The following is a 19,178-nucleotide window of genomic DNA, read 5'->3' as shown; positions in this document are numbered from 1 at the left end:
TGCGCGTGTGCGCGTGTGTGTTTGTGTCTGTCTGTGCATGTTTGTGTCTGTGTTTATATGCGTACATGTGCGTGTATGTGTGTGTCTGTGTTAATGTGTGTATATGTGTGCGTGCGTGAGTGTATGTGTTTATATGTGCATGTGTGTATGCGTGTGTATATTTGTGAGTGTGTGTCTGTGTTTATGTGTATGTGTATGTGTCTGCGAGTGTGCATGTGTGTTTGTGTCTGTGTGTACCTATGTGTGCGTAGTGTGTGTGTGCGTTTCTGCATTTATGTGTGTAAATGTGTGTGTTTGTGGGTGTTTTCGGGTTTGTGTGTATGTGTGTTTGTGTATGTGTGTGTTCGTTTATGTAGGTGGGTATATTTGTGTGTGTCTATGGTGTAAGCTTCACACAATATCACGCTAAATTACAAAACAGAAAGCATTTCATTAATAGTATGATTCCAAATATGTTGGCATGCCATCAGTTGAGCAGGATCCGCTCACCTTTTCCTGAACACCGTATATCATTACCAGTCGATAGTGATTTATAAGTACATGCCGGAATTGTAGAATAAACTTGAACATTCAAAGTTGCTAAAACATCTAAAAAAAACATATGCATTCGTTGTTTTCTCCCTTCAACTAGATTAGGAGCGTCTTTTAACATTAGACAAGGATTATTCTAAATAGACAGACAAAACCTCATTTTTTATAATTTATTTGTCTTACTTTCAACCGTCAAATAGACACGTAACTTCACTCAGGTCAGGACCTGATATTTACTCATCAATAACCAGATAGATCTCCACACAGCCACGAAGTTGGTTAGTGCGCTTGTCGTTCATGGTGATCTTTACGTGGAACTCGCCCTGGAAATAAACGGGATGATGTCAAATGTAAGACTTAGTATAGGAATATATCAAATACATGGTGAACAACTATGACGTCACTAAAGGTCTTGAAACGGTTATTCGCTTTGTTTAACTTTTGTCAGTCTTTGGGTCTGAGATAGAATAACACCCTAACGTGTAGAAATTATCAATTATTATGTCAGAATCGGCTTGCCATTCTTTCATAAGAGTCGTTTCTTTCTCCTGCACAATCGGTTATTAGTACAGCGAAATATCGATGAAAATCAATCATATCATTTGGTTTACAGGCTTCACTTACATCATTTAAAACAGTCTTCCAGAAAACATTATTGATGCAAGTGACGGTGAACGTGGACGGGGGCAGGTGGAGCTTCATGGGGCGAAAGAGGCAGGTGCAGGGGAGGCTTTTGGCAGTCAGCTGGGGCGGACAGGTGCCCAGTTGTTTGAAGGTGTTCAGGAAGTGGCAGGGGTCGGTGTAGTGGCTGTGGGTACATCAATACATCTGAGGTCGTTGTAACGCATCCCATAGTATGCGCTGTCCTTGTGACACATAAACTAGTACACACTGTCATTGTAACGCACCCCCAGGTATGCACTGTCATTGTTACGAACCCCCAGGTATACACTGTCATTGTAACACATAACCTAGTATACAGTGTCTTTGTAACACATAACCTAGTATACACTGTCATTGTAACGTATAACCTAGTATACACTGTCATTGTAACACATAACCTAGTATACACTGTAATTGCAACACATAACCTAGTATACACTGTCATTGTGACACATTACCTAGTATTCACTGTCATTGTAACACACAACCTAGTATACACTGTCATTGTAACACATTACCTAGTATTCACTGTCATTGTAACATATAAACTAATATACACTGTCATTGTAACACATAACCTAGTATACACAGTCATTGTAACACATAACCTAGTATACACTGTCATTGTAACGTATAACCTAGTAAACAGTGTCTTTATAAACATAACCTAGTATACATTGTCATTGTAATGTATAACCTAGTATACACTGTCATTGTAACACATAACCTAGTATACACTGTCATTGCAACACATAACCTAGTATACACTGTCATTGTAACGCATAACCTAGTATACACTGTCATTGTAACACATTACCTAGTATTCACTGTCATTGTAACGCATAACCTAGTATACACTGTCATTGTAATGGATACTCTAGTTTACACTGTCATTGTAACGCATAACCTAGTATACACTGTCATTGAAATGGATCATCTAGTATACATTGTCATTATAATGGATACTCTAGTTTACACTGTCATTGTAACGCATAACCCAGTATACACTGTCATTGTAACACATAAACTGGTATACACTGTCATTGTAACACATAACCTGGTATACACTGTCATTGTAACGTATAACCTAGTATGAATGAATGAATGAATGAACGCATAACCTAGTATACACTGTCATTGAAATGGATCATCTAGTATACATTGTCATTATAATGGATACTCTAGTTTACACTGTCATTGTAACGCATAACCCAGTATACACTGTCATTGTAACATATAAACTAATATACACTGTCATTGTAACACATAACCTAGTATACACAGTCATTGTAACACATAACCTGGTATACACTGTCATTGTAACGTATAACCTAGTATACAGTGTCTTTGTAACACATAACCTAGTATACACTGTCTTTGTAACACATAACCTAGTATACACTGTCATTGTGACACATTACTTAGTATTCACTGTCATTGTAACATATAAACTAATATACACTGTCAGGGTAACACATAATCTAGTATATACAGTCTTTGTAACACATAAGCTGCTATTCACTGTTATTGTAACGCAGCCCCAAGTATACGATGTCACTGTAACACTTCCCGTGGTATACATTGTCACTGTATCGCATCCCCTACTATACACTGTCATTGAAACGCTTCCCCTAGTATACATTGTCATCGTAACGCATCCCCTGGTATACATTGTCAATGTTACGCTTCCCCTAGTATACACTATCATTGTAACGCATCCCCTGATATACATTGTCAATGTAGCGCGTCCCCTGGTATAAAGTATCATTGTCACGCATCCCTGCTATACATTGTCATTCAAACGCATCGACTGGTACACCTTGTCATTGTAACGTATCCCCTGGTATAAATTGTCAATGTAACGCTTCCCCTAGTGTACACTATCATTGTAACGCATCCCCTGGTATACATTGTCAATGTAGCGCGTCCCCCGGTATAAAGTATCATTGTCACGCATCCCTGCTATACATTGTCATTGTAACGCATCCCCTGGTATACATTGTCACTGTAACGCATCCCCTGGTATACATAGTCATTGTAACGCATCCCCTGATATGCATTGTCAATGTAACGTTTCCCCTATTATACACTATCATTGTAACGCATCCCCTAGTATACATTGTCATTGCAACGCATCCCCTAGTATACATTGTCATTGTAACGGATCCCCTAGTATACACTGTCAATGTAACGCTTCCCCTAGTATACACTATCTTTGTAACGCGTCCCCTAGTATACACTTTCATTGTAACGCGTCCCCTAGTAAACGCTTTCATTGTAACGCATCCACTAGTATACGCTTTCATTGTAACGCATCTCCTAGTATACACTTTCATTGGAACGCATCCCCTAGTATACACTTCCATTGTAACGCTTCCCCTAGTATACACTTCCATTGGAACGCATCCCCTAGTATACGCTTGCATTGTAACGCTCCCACTAGTATAGACTTCCATTGTAACGCATCTCCTAGTATACACATCCATTGTAACGTATCTCCTAGTATACGCTTTCATTGTAACACATCCACTAGTATACACTGTCATTGTAACGTAACCACAAGTATACACTTCCATTGTAGCTCATCCCCTAGTATACACTTCCATTGTAACGCACCCCCTAGTATACGCTTTCATTGTAACGCATCTCCTAGTATACACTTTCATTGTTACGCATCCACTAGTATACGCTTCAATTGGAACGCATTCACTAGTATACACTTTCATTGCAACGCATCCACTGGTATACGCTTTCATTGTTACGCATCCACTAGTATACACTTCCATTGTAACGCATCCGCTAGTATACACTTCCATTGTAACGCATCCACTAGTATACACTTCCATTGTAACGCATCCACTAGTATACACTTTCATTTTAACGCATCAACTAGTATACGCTTTCATTGTAACGCATCCACTAGTATACACATCCATTGCATCTCATCCCCTATTCTACACTTTCATTGTAGCTCATCTCCTAGTATACACTTCTACTGTAACGCATCCCCTAGTATACACTTCCATTGTAACGCATCCACTAGTATACGCTTCCATTGTAACGCATCCGCTAGTATACACTTCCATTGTAACGCATCCACTAGTATACACTTCCATTGTAACGCATCCACTAGTATACACTTCCATTGTAACGCATCCACTAGTATACACTTTCATTTTAACGCATCAACTAGTATACGCTTTCATTGTAACGCATCCACTAGTATACACATCCATTGCATCTCATCCCCTATTCTACACTTTCATTGTAGCTCATCTCCTAGTATACACTTCTACTGTAACGCATCCCCTAGTATACACTTCCATTGTAACGCATCCACTAGTATACGCTTCCATTGTAACGCATTCACTAGTATACACTTCCATAGTAACGCATTCACTAGTATACACTTCCATTGTAACGCATTCACTGGTATACATTTCCATTGTAACGCATCTCCTAGTATACACTTCCATTGTAACGCATTCACTAGTATACACTTTCATTGTAACGCATTCACTAGTATACACTTCCATAGTAACGCATTCACTAGTAAACACTTTCATTGTAACGCATTCACTGGTATACATTTCCATTGTAACGCATCTCCTAGTATACACTTCCATTGTAACGCATCCACTAGTATACGCTTCCATTGTAACGCATTCACTAGTATACACTTCCATTGTAACGCATTCACTAGTATACATTTCCATTGTAACGCATCCCCTAGTATACACTTCCATTGTAACGCATCCACTAGTATACGCTTCCATTGTAACGCATTCACTAGTATACACTTCCATTGTAACGCATTCACTAGTATACACTTTCATTGTAACGCATCCATTAGTATACACTTCCATAGTAACGCATTCACTAGTAAACACTTTCATTGTAACGCATTCACTAGTATACACTTCCATTGTAAGGCATTCACTAGTATACACTTCCATTGTAACGCATCCACTGGTATACACTTCCATTGTAACGCATCTCCTAGTATACACTTCCATTGTAACGCATCTCCTAGTATACACTTCCATTGTAACGCATTCACTAGTATACACTTCCATTGTAACGCATTCACTAGTATACACTTTCATTGTAACGCATCCCCTAGTATACGCTTCCATTGTAACGCATCCACTAGTATACGCTTTCATTGTAACGCATCTCCTAGTATACACTTTCATTGTTACGCATCCACTAGTATACGCTTCAATTGGAACGCATTCACTAGTATACACTTTCATTGCAACGCATCCACTGGTATACGCTTTCATTGTTACGCATCCACTAGTATACACTTCCATTGTAACGCATCCGCTAGTATACACTTCCATTGTAACGCATCCACTAGTATACACTTCCATTGTAACGCATCCACTAGTATACACTTTCATTGTAACGCATCAACTAGTATACGCTTTCATTGTAACGCATCCACTAGTATACACATCCATTGCATCTCATCCCCTATTCTACACTTTCATTGTAGCTCATCTCCTAGTATACACTTCTACTGTAACGCATCCCCTAGTATACACTTCCATTGTAACGCATCCACTAGTATACGCTTCCATTGTAACGCATTCACTAGTATACACTTCCATTGTAACGCATTCACTAGTATACACTTCCATTGTAACGCATTCACTGGTATACATTTCCATTGTAACGCATCTCCTAGTATACACTTCCATTGTAACGCATTCACTAGTATACACTTCCATTGTAACGCATTCACTAGTATACACTTTCATTGTAACGCATCCCCTAGTATACGCTTCCATTGTAACGCATCCACTAGTATACGCTTTCATTGTAACGCATCTCCTAGTATACACTTTCATTGTTACGCATCCACTAGTATACGCTTCAATTGGAACGCATTCACTAGTATACACTTTCATTGCAACGCATCCACTGGTATACGCTTTCATTGTTACGCATCCACTAGTATACACTTCCATTGTAACGCATCCGCTAGTATACACTTCCATTGTAACGCATCCACTAGTATACACTTCCATTGTAACGCATCCACTAGTATACACTTTCATTGTAACGCATCAACTAGTATACGCTTTCATTGTAACGCATCCACTAGTATACACATCCATTGCATCTCATCCCCTATTCTACACTTTCATTGTAGCTCATCTCCTAGTATACACTTCTACTGTAACGCATCCCCTAGTATACACTTCCATTGTAACGCATTCACTAGTATACACTTCCATTGTAACGCATCTCCTAGTATACACTTTCATTGGAACGCATCCCCTAGTATACACTTCCATTGTAACGCTTCCCCTAGTATACACTTCCATTGGAACGCATCCCCTAGTATACGCTTTCATTGTAACGCTCCCACTAGTATAGACTTCCATTGTAACGCATCTCCTAGTATACACATCCATTGTAACGTATCTCCTAGTATACGCTTTCATTGTAACACATCCACTAGTATACACTGTCATTGTAACGTAACCACAAGTATACACTTCCATTGTAGCTCATCCCCTAGTATACACTTCCATTGTAACGCACCCCCTAGTATACGCTTTCATTGTAACGCATCTCCTAGTATACACTTTCATTGTTACGCATCCACTAGTATACGCTTCAATTGGAACGCATTCACTAGTATACACTTTCATTGCAACGGATCCACTGGTATACGCTTTCATTGTTACGCATCCACTAGTATACACTTCCATTGTAACGCATCCGCTAGTATACACTTCCATTGTAACGCATCCACTAGTATACACTTCCATTGTAACGCATCCACTAGTATACACTTTCATTGTAACGCATCAACTAGTATACGCTTTCATTGTAACGCATCCACTAGTATACACATCCATTGCATCTCATCCCCTATTCTACACTTTCATTGTAGCTCATCTCCTAGTATACACTTCTACTGTAACGCATCCCCTAGTATACACTTCCATTGTAACGCATCCACTAGTATACGCTTCCATTGTAACGCATTCACTAGTATACACTTCCATTGTAACGCATTCACTAGTAAACACTTTCATTGTAACGCATTCACTGGTATACATTTCCATTGTAACGCATCTCCTAGTATACACTTCCATTGTAACGCATCCACTAGTATACACTTCCATTGTAACGCATTCACTAGTATACACTTTCATTGTAACGCATCCATTAGTATACACTTCCATAGTAACACATTCACTAGTAAACACTTTCATTGTAACGCATTCACTAGTATACACTTCCATTGTAAGGCATTCACTAGTATACACTTCCATTGTAACGCATCCACTGGTATACACTTCCATTGTAACGCATCTCCTAGTATACACTTCCATTGTAACGCATCTCCTAGTATACACTTCCATTGTAACGCATTCACTAGTATACACTTCCATTGTAACGCATTCACTAGTATACACTTTCATTGTAACGCATTCACTAGTATACACTTCCATTGTAACGCATTCACTAGTATACACTTTCATTGTAACGCATTCACTAGTATATATTTCCATTGTAACGCATCCCCTAGTATACACTTCCATTGTAACGCATCCACTAGTATACGCTTCCATTGTAACGCATTCACTAGTATACACTTCCATTGTAACGCATTCACTAGTATACACTTTCATTGTAACGCATCCATTAGTATACACTTCCATAGTAACGCATTCACTAGTAAACACTTTCATTGTAACGCATTCACTAGTATACACTTTCATTGTAACGCATCTCCTAGTATACACTTTTACTTTTACGCATCCTCGTATACACTTCCATTGTAACGCATCTCCTTGTATACGCTTTCATTGTAAGGCATCCACTAGTATACGCTTATATTGTAATGCATCCACAAGTATACACTTCCATTGTAACGCATCCACTAGTATACACTTCCATTGTAACGCATCCACTAGTATACGCTTTCATTGTAACGCATCCCCTAGTATACGCTTCAAATGTAACGCATCCACTACTATACACTTTCATTGTAACGCATCCACTAGTATACGCTTTCATTGTAATCCATTTCCATTTTAACAGTAAAAACTCCATTCACCCCTTTATAATCTGACATGGTAACTTTTCTCAATTCACTTTAGCCTCATCTGGAGACTCGGCTCAGCTCATTGGTATGTGAATTGCTATCTGTCATAGATCTCATAAAGCCAAGAGATGCAATAGCGAAGGCCAAACTAACTCTATTTCTGAGAGATGGACGTATATAAACAGAGCAGCCAAAGATAAAAATGAAATTATATCAATAGACGGAAAAAGAAATCATATCAATACAAAAACAGAAATGACATGTATACCAAACTCACAATAGATATATACCCTAGTCACACACAGGTGTGCCAAAGAGGGACAGGTCAGCCGAAACTGATTAGGCAGAAGGCGACCTCTTAAACCCTTAATGCAACAACAACACCACATGTTAGTCTCAGCTGGAATCGCCACTCGCATAATGTATGTGCGAGTTTCAAAGTTCGAGAACTTGTTTCCGCCCATTGTGTATTTGTTGGCGTATGTGTAAGATGCTTGATATGCGTTCTGGCACGGCTATAATATGTCGTCTATCATTTTCTCAAAAGACCTAATTCCTGCAGAGGTATGCTGTCACTTTCTTAAACTGTGTCTTCAACATTGACATCCTCTTGGTCCTCATCTCCAGCAGGGCGACATGCCCTCCTCTGTTTACTGGGATGCCACTACGGTGACAACAGGGCTCTACATAACTTGTACTAAACTACTCATCTGACACTGTTGCTCTCTATTCCCCATTTCAATTCTAAACACTCGTTCCACACAGTCGTCTAAGGCGCCGAAATTCGCTGTGCGCGCCATGTTGTTACTGAAACACCGCTCAAAACAGCGTCAAATACATTCACTCACTCATTCATAACCATGTGCCAACATCTGACTTACTCAACACATACCATGTTCCAACATCTGACTTGCTCAACACTTACCATGTGCCGACATCAGACTTACTCAACACTTACCATGTGCCGACATCAGACTTGATGAACACTTACCATGTTCCAACATCTGACTTGCTCAACAATTACCATGTGCCGACATCTGACTTACTCAACACTTACCATGTTCCAACATCTGACTTGCTCAACACTTACATGAGCCGACATCTGACTTGCTCAACACTTACATGAGCCGACATCTGACTTGCTCAACACTTACCATGTTCCAACATCTGACTTGCTCAACAATTACCATGTGCCGACATCTGACTTACTCAACACTTACCATGTTCCAACATCTGACTTGCTCAACACCAACCATGTGCCAACATCAGACTTACTCAACACTTACCATGAGCCGACATCAGACTTACTCAACACTTACATGAGCCGACATCTGACTTGCTCAACACTTACATGAGCCGACATCTGACTTGCTCAACACTTACCATGTTCCAACATCTGACTTGCTCAACAATTACCATGTGCCGACATCTGACTTGCTCAACACTTACCATGTGCCGACATCAGACTTACTCAACACTTACCATGTGCCGACATCTGACTTGCTCAACACTTACCATGTTCCAACATCTGACTTGCTCAACAATTACCATGTGCCGACATCAAACTTACTCAACACTTACCATGTGCCAACATCTGACTTGCTCAACACCAACCATGTGCCAACATCAGACTAGCTCAACACTTACCATGTGCCAACATCTGACTTGCTCATCACTTACCATAAGCCGACATCAGACTTACTCAACACTTACCATGAGCCGACATCTGACTAGCTCAACACTTACATGAGCCGACATCTGACTTGCTCAACACTAACCATATGCCGACATCAGACTTACTCAGCACTTACCATATGCCGACATCTGACTTACTCAGCACTTACCATATGCCGACATCTGACTTGCTCAACACTTACCATGTGCCGACATCTGACTTGCTCAACAGTTACCATGTGCCGACATCAGACTTACTCAACACTTACCATGTGCCGACATCAGACTTACTCAACACTTACCATGAGCCGGCATCTGACTTGCTCAACACTTACCATGTGCCGACATCTGACTTGCTCAACACTTACCATGTGCCGACATCAGACTTACTCAACACTTACCATGTGCCGACATCTGACTTGCTCAACACTTACCATGTTCCAACATCTGACTTGCTCAACAATTACCATGTGCCGACATCAAACTTACTCAACACTTACCATGTGCCAACATCTGACTTGCTCAACACCAACCATGTGCCAACATCAGACTAGCTCAACACTTACCATGTGCCAACATCTGACTTGCTCATCACTTACCATAAGCCGACATCAGACTTACTCAACACTTACCATGAGCCGACATCTGACTTGCTCAACACTTACATGAGCCGACATCTGACTTGCTCAACACTAACCATGTGCCGACATCAGACTTACTCAGCACTTACCATATGCCGACATCTGACTTACTCAGCACTTACCATATGCCGACATCTGACTTGCTCAACACTTACCATGTGCCGACATCTGACTTACTCAACACTTACTATGTGCCGACATCAGACTTGATGAACACTTACCATGTTCCAACATCTGACTTGCTCAACAATAACCATGTGCCGACATCAAACTTACTCAACACTCACCATGTGCCAACATCTGACTTGCTCAACACCAACCATGTGCCAACATCAGACTAGCTCAACACTTACCATGTGCCAACATCTGACTTGCTCATCACTTACCATGAGCCGACATCAGACTTACTCAACACTTACCATGAGCCGACATCTGACTTGCTCAACACTTACATGAGCCGACATCAGACTTACTCAGCACTTACCATATGCCGACATCTGACTTGCTCAACACTTACCATGTGCCGACATCTGACTTATTCAACACTTACCATGTGCCGACATTACCCTGGCAGGGCGCCCTTATGAAAGTCCCGAGCAGCTTCTTCTCCATGAGAACGTCCAGTGTGATTTGGTCAGCGATATCGTGGCTGATAGTTCCATCAAAGGACACAGTTATATCTCCGGGAAGCTTGAGGGGAGTGGGGCTGATGTCGAACTGCTTCACGGAAACCAAGGAGTCGCCAACACCTGACATGGAGACACAAATAACATAATTATATCCTTTTCAGAATCAAGGAAAACAAGAATGGTTTAAACATTTGTCGTTGTAAGTAATTTGTATAGATTGCATGCAGCTACTCAAGATAGACATGACCACATAACATATCGAGGCATACATTGAAGCATATAGACTCAGATGGACTCAGGTATGTACACATAACATATCGAGGCATGCCTTGAAGCATATAGACTCAGATGGACTCAGGCATGTACACATAACATATCGAGGCATGCCTTGAAGCATATAGACTCAGATGGACTCAGGCATGTACACATAACATATCGAGGCATGCCTTGAAGCATATAGACTCAGATGGACTCAGGCATGTACACATAACATATCGAGGCATGCCTTGAAGCATATAGACTCAGATGGACTCAGGCATGTTCACATAATCGAAGCGGTTAAATCAAAGATTTCATCTGTGTGATTTCAATAGATTCTGACTATTTGATACAGATATGATCAATTTTATTATCAATGATTTCTAACAGTAAAACACAATCAATTATGGGGTTGTATATATATGTTCGTTGATGAGTTTCTTTATCATCTCGATGATAATATGTTGTTTTTTCAAAACATATGGGGGCACGGGTGGCCCAGTCGTCTAAGGCGCCGCGATTCGCTGTGCAGAGTTGCGTCCTTTGGGCACGCCAGAAACCTATGATTTTGGGTTCGAATCCCGGTTCGCCCCGATTATGTTTCTAGGTTTGTCAGCACCATACCCCTGCTCGTGGGTTTCACCGAAGTGGTAAATGCCTGAGACCTGCATAACTTCGGGCTTGCCTCCCACACTAAGCTGACATGCCGTGATATAACTGGAATACTGTTAAAAGCGGTGTTAAACCCAACTCACTCACTCAAAACATATGGTCAGCGTCCACAATATTTCTGAGTGAAGAAAGTTTAACGCCCCTTTGAATACTATTTCAGTTATATGACGGTATGTCAGCTTGACGTGGGAGGGAAGCCTCAAATGTCTGTAGGTTTTAGACGTGGGAGGGAAGCCTCGAAGGTCTGTAGGTTTTAGACGTGGGAGGGAAGCCTCGAAGGTCTGTAGGTTTTAGACGTGGGAGGGAAGCCTCGAAGCCTCAAAGGTCTGTAGTTTTTTAGGTGGAAGGGGAGCCTCGAAGGTCTGCAGGCTTTAGACCTGGGAGGGAAGCCTCAAAGGTCTGCAGGTTTTAGGCGTGTAAGGGAAGCCTCGAAGGTCTGCAGGTTTTAGGCGTGTAAGGGAAGCCTCGAAGGTCTGCAGGTTTTAGGCGTGTAAGGTCTGCAGGTTTAAGACGTCATCACTCAGGACATGGATATGCAGCTGACACAACAAGAATCGTACTCAGGGCGAATCTTGGAAACGAACCGACGATCATTGATATATAATATATTGCTGACGTTGCGACGAGAAAATATGAAGTCGCTCACGCACTTTACATACCACAGTCTCTCCACTCTATAGTGCCGGTGTCTGTGAATCCTGGGCGGGCCCCCAGGGCAGGAACGATGAGAGCTACGACCAACAGCAACATGATAAACCTTACACTGACCGAGTAGAGCCAGACACTGACTGGCAACCTGTATATTTACTCCGATAGCGAGAGAGAGTCCACCCCCGTGACCGTAGGGGCGATACCAGGGGGTCGTCGGACCAGGTTGCCCGAGTTGACACGTTCTGAATACATCACTGACGTCTTAATCACATCTAGTTCACAGATGTCCTGGTTATTATATTATATTATATATTAAATAGTATCTGCTTTGGGAAGCATTCAGTTGTAATACCTTAGTTGTAAACCTGAGACGTCAATCCGTCACTCTGGGACTCAACATATGGTAGATTACATAGTATGTTGCCTGATATACTTTTTAAAAATTCCTGTACATGACTGACTATCATGGGAAATAATAAAGCAACACAAACAAAGAACGAAATCGAAACAAAACAATATATTGATGTCAGTGAAACATTAAATCATAATGGTAGTGTCAACATATGTCCTCTGTAAACGTCACAGAGGCCTGTCGTACGTAGCTGGACCAACTTCCCTGGTTGGCTTGGAAGTAACCGGCGCTGCATTTTATCCCACACTGATGTAAAGTGATGTGACGTCCATGGATCTGAAGGAACGGTGGGGGGGGGAGGGGGGGGGGGGGGGTGCTTGAGGGTTAACGGATAAGTTAATCACGGTACGGTGTACATGTTCACATTTCTATCGAACACCACCTGAGAGGTCATGTTATGTGCAGTGATGGTTCCCCGCATTACGGGATGCAGAACGTTGAACGCCTGGTTAACGCTCCATCCTACGTCGATGAACACGCTGACAGCCATTATTGCTTCGATGCTGTCAAGATGAAACCTGCACTCATCTGCGAAGTGGACTAACAGCCGATCCTTGTAATCTGAACTTTTGAGTGACCATGCCAGGCGTGAAGTTCAGTGACGTGGCAGCAAAGTGACGTACACCTAGAAGTCGTTGTCGGATGTTATGCTCCCGCTACCGATTCCTTACAGTCAAGTCTTACAGCGCTAATCAGACATAATCCAGGGATGCTGCTGACAGCCAAAGTTGCAATCTGAAACCGATTTCAAAGTAGGCACAATTTATGGATAACAACCTCTTTATTCACCTAAAGGCGACGGAATTAATTAACAGGGTCCAGAATATATATAGTAGTTGGAGGATTAACAGTAAGAACAATTGCAAACATGAGAGAGATTAACATGAATAGGTTAAGTAATGACAACAGAAGGATAATACTGTAACATGATGAACAGGGAACACACGATGAGATTTAAAGGAAGCTAAACGACGAGGTCTAAAGGCAAGTCTTACAGCTGACAGACTTCATATAAATGATCGCAGATGCTACCCTGTTGATGACCCGTTCGAGCAAACCAAACCAGCCCATCACACACAGCGACCTTCATATGCCACAATCCTCGATAGACAGCCTGAGAAAATTCGTAGGATCCATGTGGACGAGAATGCCAGTACTCTGTAGGCAAACAGACTTTACTTGTACACCAATCAGATATATTTTACGCCTGTTTCCTAAGGATCATGGATCGTATGTTGAAAACATAAAATTGTTGTTGTAAATGTTGTTTCAGATTTGTTTATAAGTTTATTTGTAAGATATAACTCCGAAACGTCTTAGGCGCAGAAAATGTTGGGTGTTTACATTGAATTGATGCACGTTCAGACTCTGGAACCTGATGATGAACCTACGCCTCATTACCCGTTACCAAACATATATAAACTTTGTTTCATCTGAGTTATTTCATGGTGGAGACCTTGCAGGCTGAGGTTCCTGGGTTCCCATCTTGGATGACACCTTAGACATACAAGATGTTGATGGAAGATGTTTTCAGTGCTCTTCAGACTGTTGCAGTACTGTGACACTGAATACAGTTTGGGGGTTATGTTCTTTGTGTATACCACTTACCACTTACGCACTTTATGACCGGATTTCATTCGGATCTATCATTTTGTAATATAAACATAGTTTCTTGGCTTCTGTAGACCAGTTTCTTTGCATAATTTACTATGGCTTGCACCACGTGTTGCACGACATATTGTTCTCAAGGCATCAAGATGAAGCGTCTCTAAAAGTAGTTCAAGAGATATAACATTATCCCATATATTGAAGTGGTAAGTGAGTACGAGCAAAATAATAGATAAATACATTGTTTCCAGCGTTTTCCCGAACTCAAGCGGTACTCTTCATCAAGTAATTAATCATAGGACTAGCTTTCTTATCATTTTTACTGATATGTTCTTGCCGCATTCATTTCATGATTTACAGTATCTACATAAACTCTTCTAAATGTTGACTGCAATCTGTTTAGTTTACACATAGAAAGGCATTATGTCATTGAAACACACTTGATAATTTTCAACACATAAATACTGCATTTATATCTGACCCCTCTGATGTACACCTCTCAAGTACCAGCTTGCCTCCTTCAGCTATCATGGATGGTGTTGATGACGAATTAAGCGCACACATACGCACTGGTAAAAAAATCAATCTTGAGTTGTGAGTATTCTCGGCTGCTCCAAGTGAGAGCGTGTTACTACATGTCCAGCTGTGTTTATGAGCAAGGATGTCCATCTTGAGAAAAAGCCAAAGTCCTAAAGAAATGAAACAGATAACAGACTGGACATCAACTTTTATGATTTATGTTCGTATTTACATTCAAAGACATCCTTCAGCTGTCCATGGGCTATTTAAATACAGTAAACTATGGTTATAACCAACTCGAAGGGACCAGTAATTTTAATTCTTTATAACTGTAATTCGTTATAAGCTTATATACAGCATATATAAAGCAAATGGCCGGAACTAAAAAAAAACAGTTCGTTATATCCGTCTGTTCGCTATGAACGTGTCCGTTATAAACGTAGTTTACAGTATATGAATACCATTTATCAAGCTCCTGTCCGTCAGAGTGTAAGATGAATAATTCAGATTATGTCAGGCACACAATCCAGCAAACCTATGAGGGCAAGACTGAGTGAGTGAGTGAGTTGGCTTTAATGCCGCTTTTAACAGTATTCCAGCTTACTGTGGCGTGTCAGCTTGATGTGGGAGGAAATCCCAAAGTGATGCAGGTCTCAGACGTTTACCACTTCGGTGAAACCCACGAGCACGGGTATGGTGCTGGCAAACCTAGAAACATAATCGGGGCGAACCGGGATTCGAACCCAAAATCATAGGTTTCTGGCGTGCCCAAAGGACGCAACTCTGCGCAGCGAATCGCGGCGCCTTAGACGACTGGGCCACCCGTGCAGGGCAAGAGGAATCTTGTAAATGTCGTATGTGCACACTCCATATATCTAGGAAAGTCCAAGTTCATGTATGTGCGAACACGGTGATCAATCAAAGTATGGAAGCTCATTTCACGGTCAGTTCCTACGTCTTGTCCTCACATGCAATCAGTTCAACCAAAGCCAGTGATATCGACAAAGGTGCACATTTCGCGACATCGGCTCCAACTGTGAAAACAAACATCCAGCACAGTGATGCTCTTCACTCGGTTCAGCATCCAACCAATTCCATCTGGGACAGACACTCATGAAAGTTCAAGTATTTAGCTGCAAGGCCTAATTTTTCTTTTGACGTATGAACAAGATATCCGTATTCTGCAATGGTATCACAATCTAACAAGTGTTTAGGTATGGGCCCTCCCTATAAGTCCCACTCGTATCGGACTGGTGCTGCAACTACAGCTGCGGATATGTGTTCCTGTTGACACAATACAGCAGTGGGAGAGACAGAGGTCGAACGTTTACTCTTCTTACCAGCAATAGGCCCCAAATAACCTGTGCACAGTGTATCATGGCTATGTAACAAGCTACATGACATGTGTAGCGAATTGCAGGCACGAGGTTACACACCTGTCTGTTTCTATGTTCCCTTTGTCAACGTTGAACCGTTTATTTATATGCATGGATGGTAGGTTATATTGGGCACACAGACAAGCACTGCTTAAACTAAGAATCCATCTAGATCTCACGAAATTGGGACTGTGAATCCACTGATTTGGTAAGAGGGGCATGAGATGGATGGACCTTCATGGAATTATATCATGATTCAGCTACAAGGAATACCTTCTCCAAGTATCCTAATAATGCACCTTGGTTCTTAACTGATCACATTAAATCAACTCAGGATAATGCATCCGCAATAACGTTGTCTTTGCCTTTGCTATGCTTGTTGTCTAAATCACATTCTTGCAAAGACAGGCTCCGGCGCAACAGGCGTTGGTTTTTGTTCTCCATTTGATGAGTGAGTGAGTGAGTATAGTTTTACGCCGCTTTTAGCAATATTCCAGCAATATCATGGCGGGGTACACCGGAAATGAGCTTCACACATTGTACCCATGTCGGGAATCGAACCCGGGTCTTCGGCTTGACGAGCGAACGCTTTAACCACTAGGCTACCCGACCGCCCCTTCATTTTATGAAGGAAAGCCAGTGGATTGTGATCAGTATTCAGTTGAATTACTTTCAAGCTTGATTGGATTCATCCGGTAGGGATGTTGTTTCACAGGCACAGCGCCATCTACATCTACATCATGACACACTAAATCTGTATGGTCAGGCACATCCGTGAACAAGTGAGCAAACAATTAACTCTGACACTTCAGCCTTTTGCTCAGAATTTGACTTAAGTACCCAGAGTTAGCCGAAACTCCAGAATTGTTTAGCTTAGGGCCAGCATAGTCAGCAATGTCATCAAACTTGACAAAGTCACAATTCACATCAGTATCACAATCTGATGCAATATGCAAAGGAGAAACAGTGGCATCACACTGAGTAGGTGCAGGAGTTTTCCCGCTATAACTAAACTAACTGCTCCATACCCAGAACTGATTCCTCAACAGCCAAACTGTCAGAATTTTGAGTACTCTCCCTCGAAAATTTAGACAGGTCATCAAAATGATCCATAAAAGTGCCAACCAAATCACAATTGGAATCATTATCAGACGAACATTGAGAAAAGCTTTCAAAAGTTTTATGGTAGACATGTGGAGGACATTTCCCTATTGGACCTATGTCCGATACTATTCCTGATATTGACTTGTACCACTTGGTCCCGTGTTTTCTCAGGTGAACTTCTTGACTTTGCCTGTGTTTGTGACGGATGCTACCGGTGGGGCAGGATACGCTCACCGTTTCGCGAACACTGTTGGATAGTGATTCTCAAATACATTTTCATGATATAGTCGGAATTGTAGAATCGACTCGGCTTTATGTGTAGGATCAAAACCGCGCCCGAGGTTTTGTTTGGGAAGTATGCCCGCGGAGGAGGGAAAGGGGGGAGGGCCGATAGGCCCGACCCCCTTTCCCGAGGCCAAGGGCATACTTCCCAAACAAAACCGAGGGCAAGTTTTTGATCTCACTTATGAACCGATCAAATAATATGAATTAGAAATAATTTTACTAATTGGTATTAACATGACTTCATTGATTTTTACTGTTGAGAGTTTAACTGCAATACGCGGGGAGTACATCCGCGCGCTGCACTTGACGCACGTGCTTCAGGCCCGTTGAAACAATGAGCGCACGTGGTTCAAGCCAGTCGAATGAATTCCACTGAAGAGGATGGACGCAGACAACGATATATTTCTGACGCAGTCAGTTTTTAAAGAATCGGCATCCTGTGCTGAAGAAGACAAGGAAAGTGATGACTTTAAATTCCGTTTAGGAGATCCACTCTCCGAGCGTGAAGTAACCTTACAAGTTACCGTCAAAAGACTGTGCAAGACGTTCGGTATTGAGGGCATGAAGATAAACCATTCCTTGAGAGCCACGGCAGCCACTCGATTGTATCAAGGTGACGTTGATGAACAAATGATTTGCGAAATTACCGGTAGGTTGATAAACATTTTAGTCCTGCAGTCCAACATATCAAAGAAATATTTTTTCCAAACCAGTAAGATGCTCTTTTTTTATTTATGATATATATGGTAATATTGGTGTTTTTGGAATCTGTAATAGTTTTTAAGTGTATTTGTATGCTGTATGTGTAATACTTTCAGTAATCTGAACAATTTGTTTCAGGATATCGGAGCGACGCCGTTCGAAATTACAAGAGAACTTCTGACAACCAAAAGGCAACGGTCTCTGACATACTTAGTTTTTTTAAAAAAATGAACTCGCCATCACGTGAAGAAGCTGATCCAAAAAGAGCAGATGACCAATGACCTGAAGACAAACTAAATCGAACTGTGACGCACAATTTCAATTTCATCTAATATCAATAAATAGTTGAGCCATGTTCTGTTGTTTTTTTTTCATGCAGAA

The 19,178-nt window shown here is 41.4% G+C and overlaps 1 protein-coding gene across 1 annotated transcript; it reads right to left on the bottom strand.

Moving 5' to 3' along the window:
• Positions 1-687: 687 nt before the first annotated feature.
• LOC124137335 (ganglioside GM2 activator-like) lies at positions 688-12,938 on the bottom strand. The gene is made up of 4 exons (XM_048402501.1): positions 12,800-12,938; positions 11,132-11,330; positions 1,156-1,339; positions 688-854 (listed from the first exon to the last, which is right to left on the bottom strand). Exons 1-4 carry the CDS (start codon positions 12,888-12,890, stop codon positions 765-767), a joined length of 564 nt encoding a protein of 187 aa, XP_048258458.1. The 5' UTR covers positions 12,891-12,938; the 3' UTR covers positions 688-764.
• Between the last annotated feature and the right edge of the window lie 6,240 nt (positions 12,939-19,178).

Source organism: Haliotis rufescens, unplaced genomic scaffold (assembly GCF_023055435.1).
Source record: "Haliotis rufescens isolate VD_foot unplaced genomic scaffold, xgHalRufe1.0.p SCAF_26, whole genome shotgun sequence".
Classification (NCBI taxonomy): Eukaryota; Metazoa; Mollusca; class Gastropoda; order Lepetellida; family Haliotidae; genus Haliotis; species Haliotis rufescens.
The sequence above is the reverse complement of the archived record's forward strand: the minus strand, read 5'-3'. Positions and strand labels throughout refer to the sequence as shown.